The 12844-nt window shown below is 34.4% G+C and overlaps 1 protein-coding gene across 4 annotated transcripts in view; it reads left to right on the top strand.

Annotated features, from left to right (window-relative positions):
- Positions 1-290: 290 nt before the first annotated feature.
- LOC123560124 (obscurin-like) overlaps positions 291-12844 on the top strand; it is a 39489-nt gene continuing 26935 nt past the window's right edge. For 3 of the 4 annotated variants that reach the window (XM_053516582.1, XM_053516584.1, XM_053516585.1), the window contains exons 1-2: positions 291-400; positions 942-1009. In XM_053516582.1, the coding sequence (XP_053372557.1) occupies positions 988-1009 (22 nt within the window). In that variant the 5' untranslated portion in view covers positions 291-400; positions 942-987. The remainder of the gene's footprint in view (positions 401-941; positions 1010-12844) is intronic. The other variant, XM_053516583.1, reaches the window with a different exon arrangement.

Here is a 12844-nt window from a genome sequence, read left to right on the forward strand (position 1 = left end):
CCAAAATGATGGAAATTGCTACTTATTATCATTTTTATTTATTTATATATCTTTAAGTGTTACAACTGACTTCTCTTCATCTATAAGTTTACTATATCGTTTGTCAACATACTTATTTGATTTAAAAAAAATTGTTAGGGCCATAACTGCCGAATGGTGCCCCGACTTTTCTATATTCCGAATACTTCACCCATTATAGCTTTTACGCGTACATTTTCCAATACCTTGAAGTAATAAGTTGGAAAACACCGTGGAAAACGCCTTGGTATTTTTAATGACCTTGAACATCTACTTTCGTTTTCTATTTTAAGACAGACGGACTACTTTTTCGTGGTATTATCGGCTGGCCGGGCATATGTGTAGTAAAAGGAAACTATGCGAAATCGAAACTATATATAGGGTATGTTTTTAAATACTTTTATTTTTTACAATCGATCATTTGATTTAATACGAATAAATGCTTGTTAAATTCGATATATTTAAGTAGACATTTTAAGTATCACAGGGCTCAAATTATGCCTATGTTGTTTTATGTTACACAAATATCCATTGGCGTAGCGGGGTGGTTGCCAAATAACACAAGTTGTTCCCCTTTACTCTGAATTGTAGCCTCTACTTGCAGTCTTGTAGAGCACTTGCAGTCATGTAGAGCGAATATTTTATTGGACGTCAGCATCTGTAGTCTTGAATCCATGCTCTTATAGATCTACGTTAGCTCTACATTTAAGAGGAACAGCCGTCACAGACGGTTATTTTTGTTAAACGTTTAAAATTACAAAATAAGAAAAAACAACTTTTGTGCAGATCTAAATAAAGCCATATTCATGCATTTTGAACAAGAGCACACGTTGTTAGAAAATAGTAAAGAACTGTATTTAAAATTGTATGTGTGCTAACTATCTAGGCCTACAGTTGATATTTTGTTTTGTTTTATTCAATAGTTTGCACAGTGCTGTATCAAAGAGTTAGTAGAAGGGACCAGGAGTGATGGCGTCAGGTTTCTCTAATGGTAATTCTTAATGTTTTTCCCCCAGAACGATTCTCATAGTCATAGTTCAAGGTACATATTCATGAACATTCTAAATCAGAAATTTAGACTAAGGTCATCTTTGACTACTGACACAATTTTGCACATAATCTTAGTCAGTGGAGTGAAAATGCATAGAGTTCCTAAATAAAATCTGGTCCCGTATACATCACAGGCATGAGTATCGGACCTGGGACAAAATATATGACCAGACTGAGTCAAAAATGAAAAATATGTAGTGAAATATGATACCCCTTCAAAAGATACATATGTCTATTGAAGGCCAGAATCTCGGAATTCGAGCCTGCGAGCAATGGGTTCACTTCCCGGGCTTTTGTGAAATAAATTCTCGAGACAATTAAATAAACTACCTATCACTATTTCAAGTGTACATTCAGCTACAAAATGAGACCAACCTCAAGTCTCTAGCCCTTCCCGTTCATGAAATATATATCAGGAAACGATTGCCTATCTGCTTAAAGTCCCTGGTAGATAAAAAATGCGGCACAACGAATCGGTACGAAATCACGGACTAAAATATATTTGTCAGCCTAGCACGGGTCAAATTCACTAAAAGGTACTTAAAAATTTAACTAAATACATAAACTAGGGCCACTCACAATCGTCAGTAGCATCTCAAACACGCGATATTGGCGATTCAAATTTCTTCACGGTCTTTCAATTGAATGCTACGCCATTGAACGGAATTCCTTACACCTCCAACAGAACCGCAATGTTTCGCACAAAATTACTTGGATTTATCATATCGGTTTCAGTGGCGGATATTGCGATTGAAAGACCAACGGAAAAATGAAAAAGTAAATCTCGCGAGTATCAGATGCTACTAACGGTGGTGAGTGGCCATAATTTACATATTTAGTAATACTTGTTCTTACTGGCAAGTGAATTTGACCCGTGCTAGGCTGGAAAACATATTTTAGTCCGTGATTTCGTACCGTTTTGTTGTGCTCACATTTCTATCTACCTGGAACTTGCAGCAGAAGGTCACTCGTTTTCTGGTAGATATTTCATGAACGGAGAGGGCTTGGGGTCGGTCTCATTTTGTAGCTAAATGTACACGTGAAATAGTAATAGATAGTTTGTTTAATTGTCTCGAGAATTTATTTCACAACGGACCGAGAAGTGAACCCATTGCTCGCAGGCTCGAATCTCGAGATTCTGGCCTTCAGTAGACATATGTATCTTTGAAGGGGGCTCATATTTTACTTTATATTTTTAATTTTCGACACATTTAGGATGTAAACAAGGATTTTTATCAATCTGGTCATATTTTTTTTTGTCCCAGGTCCGATAATCGTGTCTGTGGTATACATACATCAATGTTTAGACTTAGTCTTTAAAATGCTAAATTTATGTTTGCTGTCATTGATAAATTAGCACTGATTGTAGCGAAACGTTTCTACAGTTACAGACAGCTCTTCTAATATAAATATATTTTCTATAAAGGAAGTTATGGCAAATTGATGAAATGACGTTCTTGAAGCACAGGTGTTTGAAGCTCTATCAACGAAATATATGTGTTGGTTAGATCTCTTTCATAGTATATTAGGTGGGTGGGATATGGTAATGCATATATTTATTGATAGAGCTCCAAGCGCCTGTGCTTGAAATAGGCCAATTGTTTCAGACTTTATACAGGGCCCTGGTGCAGGGATAAATATTTACGATTGCATGGATAATCTCAATAAGGATTGACGCCGGAGCAGATTGTCAATTACATTTATTATCAATAAAAACACTCTACTAATCAAAAAAATGTATAGAAAACCCTCAAAAGCGTCAGTCACGCTATTGAAATTATATGCAAAAGAGAAGGAATTTAGCTGTATTTTACAAGATACACATTAAACTATCTACTTAAGAAATACTGGGTTATCATTTTCGATATCTAATATCAGTTGCTATCTGTTGTCAAAAATAAAATCGACATTGTACATAATGTTTATCTGTCATTATTGCATGTACTTCGTAATGCTGATAATTTGTTGAACTGGTTGTCACTTGAAGTCACATTTATGCCAAGTTTTTTATGCGATCGGTGCTAATTTAATACGGACCCAGTTCTAGCCAGTGTCACCGTTTTCCCGGTACTTTCTGAACTGTGGGTAGTCAGATTACAACCATGTTTGAACTTGTATATCGTAGACGAGATTCTTATGTTTTCAAATATAAAAAGTATAAAAAGAAGGAGATGTATTCCTCATTTTGTTTTTACAGGAATCTTGTTCAGAGAGAAGTTAAAAAGGCCAGGTCTGAGTACATATCCAATAACTTAGAAGACAATAAAGTTGATCCGAAAAAGTTATGGACAGATTTAAAAAAAAACTGGGATATAGTAATAGAAGCAAATCCTCTCCATATATTGTTTTAAAGATGAAGAAAATTGTTTTGAATCATCTAAGATTGCCAACTTTTTTAACACATTTTTAGCCCATCATCAGATGGTGGGCTAATCAAATCACACTGCGTCCGTGGTCCGTCGTCCGTGCGTCCGTCCGTTAACAATTTCTCGTTATCGCATCTCCTCAGAAACTACTGTGGGGATTTTGACCAAACTTTGTCAGGATTATGTATTGGTACCCTAGTTGTGTCCCCCTGAAAATCAGTCTGGTTCAACAATTTTTGAGTGAGTTATGGCCCTTTGTTTATTTTATTAATTTACATAGATTTATATAGGGGAAAACTTTGAAAATCTTCTTGTCCAAAACCACAGGGCCTAGGTCTTTAATATTTGGTATGTAGCATCATCTAGTGGTCCTCTGCCAAGATTCTTCAAATTATTTTCCTGGGGTCAAATATGGCCCCGCCTCGGGGGTTACATCGTTTATATAGACTTATATAGGGAAACACTTTGAAAAACATCTTGTCCAAAACCACAGGGCCTAGGGCTTTGATATTTTCTTTGTGACATCATCTAGTGGTCCTCTAATAAGATTGTTCAAATTATTCCCCTAGGGTCATGGTTTACATAGACTTATATAGAGAAAAACTTTGAAAATCTTCTTGTCCAAACCACAAAGCCAAGGGCTTTGATATTTGTAATGTAGCATCATCTAGTGGTTCTCTACCATATTTGTTTAAATTATCCCGCTAGGGTCAAATATGGCCCCGCCCCAGGGGTCACATGGTTCATATAAACTTATATAGGGAAAAACTTAAAATCTACTTGTCTATTACTAACAACATTCAAATTCGGACCATATGTATAGTTTTGAGTGGCAAGATGAACCTTGACATGAGTTGACCTTGATATTGACCTAGTGGCCTACTTTCATATTTCTGTAGCTACAGCCTTCAGATTTGGACCACATGCATAGGTTTGTGTACTGAAACCAGCTTTGACATTGACTTTGACCTAGTGACCTACTTTAACATTTTTGAAGGTACAGGCTTCAAATTTGGACCACATGCATAGTTTTGTGTTCCCAAATGAAATTTGACCTTGATTTTGACATAGTGACCTACTTTCACATTTCTCAAGCTACAGCCTTCAAATTTGGACCACATGCATAGTTTGGTATACCGAAATGAACTTTGACCTTGAAATTGAAATTGACCTAGTGACCTACTTTCACATTTCTGAAGCTACAGCTTTAAATTTGGTTCACATGCATATATAGTTTTGTGTTCTGAATTGAAATTTGACATTGATTTTTACTTAGTACCTACTTTCACATTTCTCAAGCTACAGCTTTCAAATTTGGACCACATGCATGGACCACATGCAGTGTTGTGTACCGAAATGAAATTTGAGCTTGATTTTGACCTTTAGCTAGTCTTGAAATTTGGAACATTCAAAAATGGCTCATTGGTGGGCTCAAGATCACTCTGTGATCTCTTGTTTACAAGTGTTGCATCCATTCTAGTGTATTCACAGTTTGTTCGCTGTAAGATCAGAGAGTTTCGAAGAGGTTTACAAAGAGAAAAATCCAAACTCAGAGATAATATTTAGATAATATTCCCGCCATTTTTTTTAAAACACGTTGCATCCTTTTTAGCTCCACTATTCGGAGAATAGGGGTGCTATTCCACTCGCCCCGGCGTCGGCGTTGGCGTCGGCGTGAGGTTTCTTGGTTAAAGTTTTTTGGTAACCTTTGTTTTTCTTTGTTTCTATTGCTTATATCTTACTGTAACTTCACATTAATAATATTGTTCAGCATGCAAACAAAGTATGTGCAGGGGCTGGGTCCATTATACCCAAAGTCAGGGTCACTAAGGTATTATACTTGGGCTATTTTTAAGGTTAAAGTTTTTCGGCAACCTTTGTTTTTTTGTCATATCTTTGTTACTATTGCCTATATCTTACTGTAACTTCACATGAACATTTTCCAGCATACAAACAAAGTATGTGCAGGGGCTGGGCCCGTTATACCTAAGGTCAAGGTCACCAAGGTGTTATACTTAGGTTATTTTTAAGGTTAAAGTTTTTCGGCAACCTTTGTTTTTCTGTCATATCTTTGTTACTATTGCCTATATCTTACTGTAACTTCACATGAACATTTTCCAGCATACAAACAAAGTATGTGCAGGGGCTGGGCACGTTATACTTAAGGTCAAGGTCACCAAGGTGTTATACTTAGGTTATTTTTAAGGTTAAAGTTTTTCGGCAAACTTTGTTTTTCTGTCATATCTTTGTTACTATTGCCTATATCTTACTGTAACTTCACATGAACATTTTCCAGCATACAAGTAAAGTATGTGCAGGGGCTGGGCACGTTATATATAAGGTCAAGGTCACCAAGGTGTTATACTTAGGTTATTTTTAAGGTTAAAGTTTTTCGGCAACCTTTGTTTTTTTGTCATATCTTTGTTACTATTGCTTATATCTTACTGTAACTTCACATGAACATTTTCCAGCATACAAACAAAGTATGTGCAGGGGCTGGGCCCGTTATACATAAGGTCAAGGTCACCAAGTTGTTATACTTTGGTTATTTTTAAGGTTAAAGGTTTTCGGCAAACTTTGTTTTTTTTTCTGTCGTATCCTTGTTACTATTGCTTATATCTTACTGTACGTTCACATAAACATTGTCCAGCATACAAGCAAAGTATGTGCAGGGGCTGGGCCCATTATACCCAAGGTCAATGTCACCAAGTTGTTATACTTTGAATTATTTTCATGTTAAATTTTTTCGAAAGCTTCGTTTATAGACATATCTTTGGTACTTTAAAAAATAATGACTTGAAATTAAAAATATTTCTTTATAATTATCATCTGCATGTGTGGTTACAATCCCCATAACTCTAATTGTATTTTTGACAGAATTGTGCCCCTTTCGTACTTAAAGTTTTTTGGCAATCTTCACTTTCTGGATATAATTTTGGTACAATATATGAGTTGAAACTTAAAATGTATCTTTATCATCATCATCTTCTATAATAATAAAATAAAAAATAAATAAATAGATAGATAAATAAAATATAAATAAATAACAAATAAATAGAAATATAATTTGAGTTTAGCAAAGTCTTTATACTTTATGTGCATGTAGTTTCTTGGACTGTTTTTTTTTCTGATATAATTTAATTCCATCAAAATAAAGAATGTCAGTACCTCGTCTATACTTGACCTTTAACCCCTCTGAGTAGTTGGGTCTTTTTATTTCTTGGTATATCTTCCTTTTAAAGTAGATGTCTCTTATTGAGACATAAATTCATTTTACTATCAAATCGCCGAATAGTGGAGCGCGCAGTCTTACGGACAGCTCTTGTCAAAGGAACATGTCACATTTTTAGTAAATAGTTCTATTACTAGTAACATTGTACCTCAAGACCTTAGAAGTGACAAAGTGAAACCTGTATTTAAGAAAAACAATAGACAGATCTGATGTGTCAAATTATAGAACTGTTAGCATTCTCAGTATTATTTCAAAATATTAGAAAGAGCAGTGTATATATACTCAGTTAGAATCTTTCTTTGTTAAACAAGGTCTTTTGTATGAATATCGGAGTGGTTTTAGATGTAATTCAACAAACTCTTGCCTTATTCATCTTACAGATCACATTAGAAGTCAAAATTCTAAAGGTCTTTATACAGGAATGATTATGCTGGACATACAAAAAGCTTTTGACACAGTTGATCATGATATTTTATGCTCTAAATTAACGGAAATGGGGGTGGTGTCTGTTGAATGGTTTCAGTCTTATTTGAATGGTCGGCATCAAGCTGTTGCTGTTAATAATTCAATGTCAGATTTCGTGAACATTTCATGCGGGGTTCCCCAGGGTAGTATTCAGGGTACTTTGCTTTTTTGTGCTACGTAATTTTAAGATATGAGCATAAGTATATGTATTAGTAAAAAGTGTAAATTAATCTTATATGCTGATGACAGTGCTATTCTTTACTCACACAAAGACCCTAATATTGTTAGTAAGGTACTTGACAGGGAACGTGAAAACTGCAGTAAATGTCTAGTTGACAACAGATTTTCTTTATACCTTGCTAAAACGGAATGTATTCTATTTGGTTCTAAAAGGAAACTTTCAAAGGTTGATAACTTTAGTATTGAATGCAATGGTCATATTATTGCATCTCAAACATCTGTGAAATATCTTAATTGGTAGTGTTTTGGCTAATGATCTTTCTGCCACATCAGTTGTTAATAATATTGTTAAAAAGATCAATTCCAGATTGACGTTTTTGAGCAGACAAAACCATTGTTTGAATATGAATTTGAGAAAATTGTTATGAAATTCTTTATTACAATGCAATTTTGATTATGCATCATCCTCTTAGTATAGTGGTATTTCTAAACTCCTGCGTAACAGATTACAAGTTACACAAAGTAAAGTAGTCAGATTTATATATGGTTATGGTTGTAGAACTTCTTTGAAAGTATCAGATTTTTGTAATCTTGGTCGGCTTAATATTGATAACAGAGTAAAGCAGTTGAGGCTTAACCATGTACATATTTTTTTATAGTAAATGTCCATCATATTTACATGAAAATTTTACACTTGTCTCTAAGACTCACTCAAATAACAGCAGAAACAGTGTAGACAGTTTTTATGTGCCTCAGGTAGATGGTTTTACATCAAATTCATTCTTTTTCCAAGCTATCCGGGACTGGAATAGTCTTCCTCAACGAACCACGTATTGGTAACACTATTAATAAATACTGGAATATTTTGAACCTATCAAAAAGCTTTACAACTAAATCCGTTTATGAGAACTGTAAACCTGTTGTTGCCTATAAACGTCCGAAAAAATTACAAGATTATTTGATAAGTTCAGAGTTCAATAAGCAAAGTGATAAACTTTATTTCTCACAGAGATGTAATGTTAGCCGATGTTCTCACTGTACCAATATCGAAACAGGTTCAGAATTTACCAGTCAAATGACTGGTCAAGCATACAGTTTACATCATAACGTAAACTGTAAAAGTAAATGTGTAATTTATTTGATTACTTGCAAAAAATGTGACAAACACTATGCGGGACAAACTAAGCAACCTGTATCAAAACGCATGAACAGTCACCGATTTGATATTAATAGTTTTACTGACCCTACTTTTTCCTCAATGGTTGCATCACATTTCAATTTACGAGATCATTGCTTAAAGGACTTTTCTTTTATGCCTATTGATGTTGTAAGAAATGACATTGATCGTCTCTGCAAAGAAACAGTGTGGATACATAAACTGAAAACGCTCTATCCAGATAGTTTAAATTCTAAAGTTTTATTTGATATTAATTGACCAATTAACTTATTGTATTGATCTACATATATAGATATGTAATGCCGAGTATATTGTTGTTTTTTATATACATAAGTATAGGAAATTATGTATAAACACTATCCGACAATTTTACTCGGTATGTTTGTTAAATCCGTTTAAAGAAACGTTATTTTGAATTCATTTAACATTGTAAATAATGTAGATCTAAACTTTGTATACATTTTACCGCCTTTTTACGCGACGTTGTTTAACGACGTCACGTCCGTTGTTTTTATTGTTATTCTTCCCTGATGAAGGCTTAACGCCGAAACGTTGGAAGTTAATAATTATCTATGAACAAACGCTACACGTGTTGTTGTTGATTTTTCTTGTTTATCAACGAACCAGGGCAATTAAAAATAAGTATTCGTTTAAGAAAGAGGTGAAACAACATCTCTTTGAAGATATGAAATATGTTGAGAATGTAGATTTTATTTTGTTTTAGTGCAGTGATTTTTTATTGAGTGTGTACAGTATTATAGATCTATTCTGCGATATGTATGTCAGTATCATAATCCAACTTTTCTGTGATAGGTCCAATATGTGATAGTTAAGATACAAACTATATCTTAGCCGAAATGTTTGACCGTTGACATTTTTCATCAAAGGACCCCATTGGAAATAAGTTTAAAAACTTTAATGGGTTATCCTGTGCTATATATATGTCTCTAAACTTAATAACTTATAAATTAGCTAGATTTCTTTTAAAGTGATAATATTTGTATCAAACATGTTAACTATCTGACCTTTGTGATAACTACGTGTGATATTTTGTAATTACTATGACATATATATTCACGAATAAATTTTTATCTTAGTGTTGCGATAAGTTGAGATTCATGGAAAATCAACATTGAATTATGTGCAGGGCGTAAAACTGTCCGTGCAAGAATTATTCTTTAGATATGTTGAGCTGAAATAAATTGACAGTATAATAGGTCTAACACTATTCATCAACAAACGCTGATCTTTTAAGTAAAAACTGGATGTGTGATTATGCCCCCACTTTGGTGGTGGGGGGTGGGGGGTGGGGGCGGGGAAGCATATAGATTTGCCCTTGTCCGTCCGTCCTTCCCTATTTGACGTAGAGTCACAAAACTTAACAGGAATGTTGATCAGCATGTGTAGTTGTGCACCTGGGATTTCGCGTCCGGATTCATTTAGTCGTGTAGGAGTTATGACCCCTGACTTAGTTAAAAAATTGGTCATTTTAATGTGTCGCGCGTAGCTCCAAAAGTATTTGACCATAGAGTCACAAAAATGTACAGGAATGTTGGTCAGCATGTTCAGTTGTGCACCTGGGGTTTCGCGTTCGGATTAATTCAATTGTGTAGGAGTTACGGCTCCTGACTTAAAGTCTGTCCCACCTATCTGGTTAACATCATTTTTAAAATTATGATATGCGTTATGATGCCCTAAAATATGTTTTTATATAGCGCAGATCCATATCTCTAGGCACTTCTTTCATTTTTCAAAAAAAAAATTTTTTGAAGTTGATATGTTCAATTTTGTATTTTTCTCCATAGACCGTAATGCTAAATGACGTCGCGTCGCTTCTTGTATATAAACAATATGGCGGCGCCCTGTAATACTTTTTTAGGGGACAATTCAAAATTATCGACGTTTAAATTTATGTATTAGAAAATAAAACTCGGGCCGAGTTCACTCTGTATTGCTAAAAAAGTCTCACTGTTGTTTTATGAATTCAAATAAATGTTATTAATAAAAGATGATACGGGGAACAGTTGGCATGTTTAACTTCCAGTGTTACAGAGTAACTTAAACATATTTTTGATGTTTGAGTATTAATCGTTAGTAGATCAAAATGTTTTAAGAGCTTCCCTAAATTTGGGTCGATTTTAAGATTAATGTTACCCGTAAAGCAGAAAAAGGTAGAATATCTTACCCTTTCTCATGCCCAGCTTAATTTTCCCTCGTGCGTATCTGGGTCGCCAGCATTTGCGTTATGAATTGTTTTTTATTTTTTAAAAATACTTAAATATAACTTGCCTAGATCTACCTGCATATTAATAAAAAGACATATCTTAGATGATAGCGCTTTGAACATTCTCATGAACAGAATACGGACAAGATTCCCGATTTCCGGGCTAAACCAATTGACATAGTGGAAGAAACACTGGTATTTATAGTTCCGAATTTAATAGCGGATATCAGTTACTTGATATTTTTATCATGAAGTTTGTCTTGATAACTTTGTCATTTAATGTTTTTTTTTATAAAATTCTAAAATAAATACTGCATACACAAATCGTCGGCCGGCGTCAGAAATCTCGTTTCTTAACTTTTAGGATATACAAAGCAATCCTTTTTTCATGACAACACGTGCTTTAAGTAAAAATAGCATTATCGGTTAGGCCTGTATACTTAAAATATACGAGATTTTAGCATGACATAATCGTAATAAATTGAAATGTACGTGAAAACAACCCGATATCTTAACGTCTGTTTTGAATTAAGATTTAAAAATTGTCATTAGGCCCTACAACATTTTTGCAGAACTTTCATTAGCTATTTTTTTAGTAACTACGATGAATTGCTTTATTTTCGGGATGTAAGATATGGATATGTAAGTCAAGGTAGCCGGCTTTGATAAACTGTATTATAAAGGATCATTATTTTAGTTAAATAAATTACATTTCTTGTGATTAATTATTTAAGATCGTTTCGTGATTTACCTATTTATTTCGCCGTATTTACTCGCTCATATTATATCGGCCGATATTGTGTTTACTTGTCAACAAATGATCAGAATGTCTTTATCGTCATCGGCATGTTTATAGCTTCCTAAAATAAAGTCTTTAATAAAGTTTTGTAGTTTGTTACATGTTGAAAATCATTTTTGATAGAAGATGTCAATTTTCGGCGGTCATTTAGAATTAGGTCTTTTGATATATGTAATTATCTTACAATACAATTGCCTTAGAATAAAGAGTTCATCATTTTGTTCAAACAAACAATAAGAACCAATCAAGCTAAGATTATTGACTTATGTTCATGTATGATATGTAGATATAGAGCTGGCTACCTAGATCTTTAGACTAAAGGTTCCGGTAGAACCGGCTACCTAGCCACTGCCAAATTGAAGACTGAGGATCTTTCATAGTATCAATAGAGGTCCGAAAGTTCATTATTATGATAGTAACTGTTATGCCTAAGTTCTTGCAAAAATATTACTCATTTGTGTTTTATAACTTGCTTTTCTTACATTATATAAAGATTGCCCTCTTTTTGAAATCATTGAGAGATAATAAAATCTGGAAAGTAGATCCCTCGGAAGCACCGAGAACAATGCAAACAGTGAAAATTGCATACTCGGTTTGATTGAGTCTGTTCATGGGCAGTAATGGAAAATGCAACACTGCCCACGCCCCCTAGTACCGGCTTAAGCAGTATTCAATCTTCAAATCTAAATGAGTTGAAATCAATGATCCCGAAGGACCAGAAAATATAACAACACTGAGATGAAGTCGGGGCGACTTTTAACACCCGCTGTTGTGAAGTAAATAAAACATGGATTACCACTGTATGTGTAATGTTGGTTCGTAAATGTGACTTTAGATACATATGTTTTATAGTTCTATTCAGTCTATAATTCATGAAGGTCGAAATATCTACCAAAAAAATTCATATTAATGCATGTACAATAAATTATCCTTCATATTCAAAAGAACCCGATTACGTTCAACCTCGTAAACCTGTTTGCATGGGTATCAGGAAGGCGGTACACGATGTTGAAAGTTGAGACTTTGATGATGAAAAGCCGAACCTACAATGATGAAAAGTCCAAAATACAATGATGAAAAGTCGAATGTATGATGGTGAAAACTCGAATCTACGATGATGAAAACTCGAAACTACGATAGTGGAAAGTGAAACTAAGATGCTAAAAAGTCGAAACCGCGAAACCACGATGGTGAAAATACGAAATAATTTCGACTTTCAGCATAATAGTTTCGTGGTTTCGACTTTTAAACATCGTAGTCTCGTTCTGACGTTGCTTCGAGCTCACATACGTTATGAGGCGATGGCCCTACCGGAACACCGTGCGTAGACATC

The sequence above is a fragment of the Mercenaria mercenaria genome, chromosome 10 (genome assembly GCF_021730395.1).
Source record: "Mercenaria mercenaria strain notata chromosome 10, MADL_Memer_1, whole genome shotgun sequence".
NCBI classification, from domain to species: Eukaryota; Metazoa; Mollusca; class Bivalvia; order Venerida; family Veneridae; genus Mercenaria; species Mercenaria mercenaria.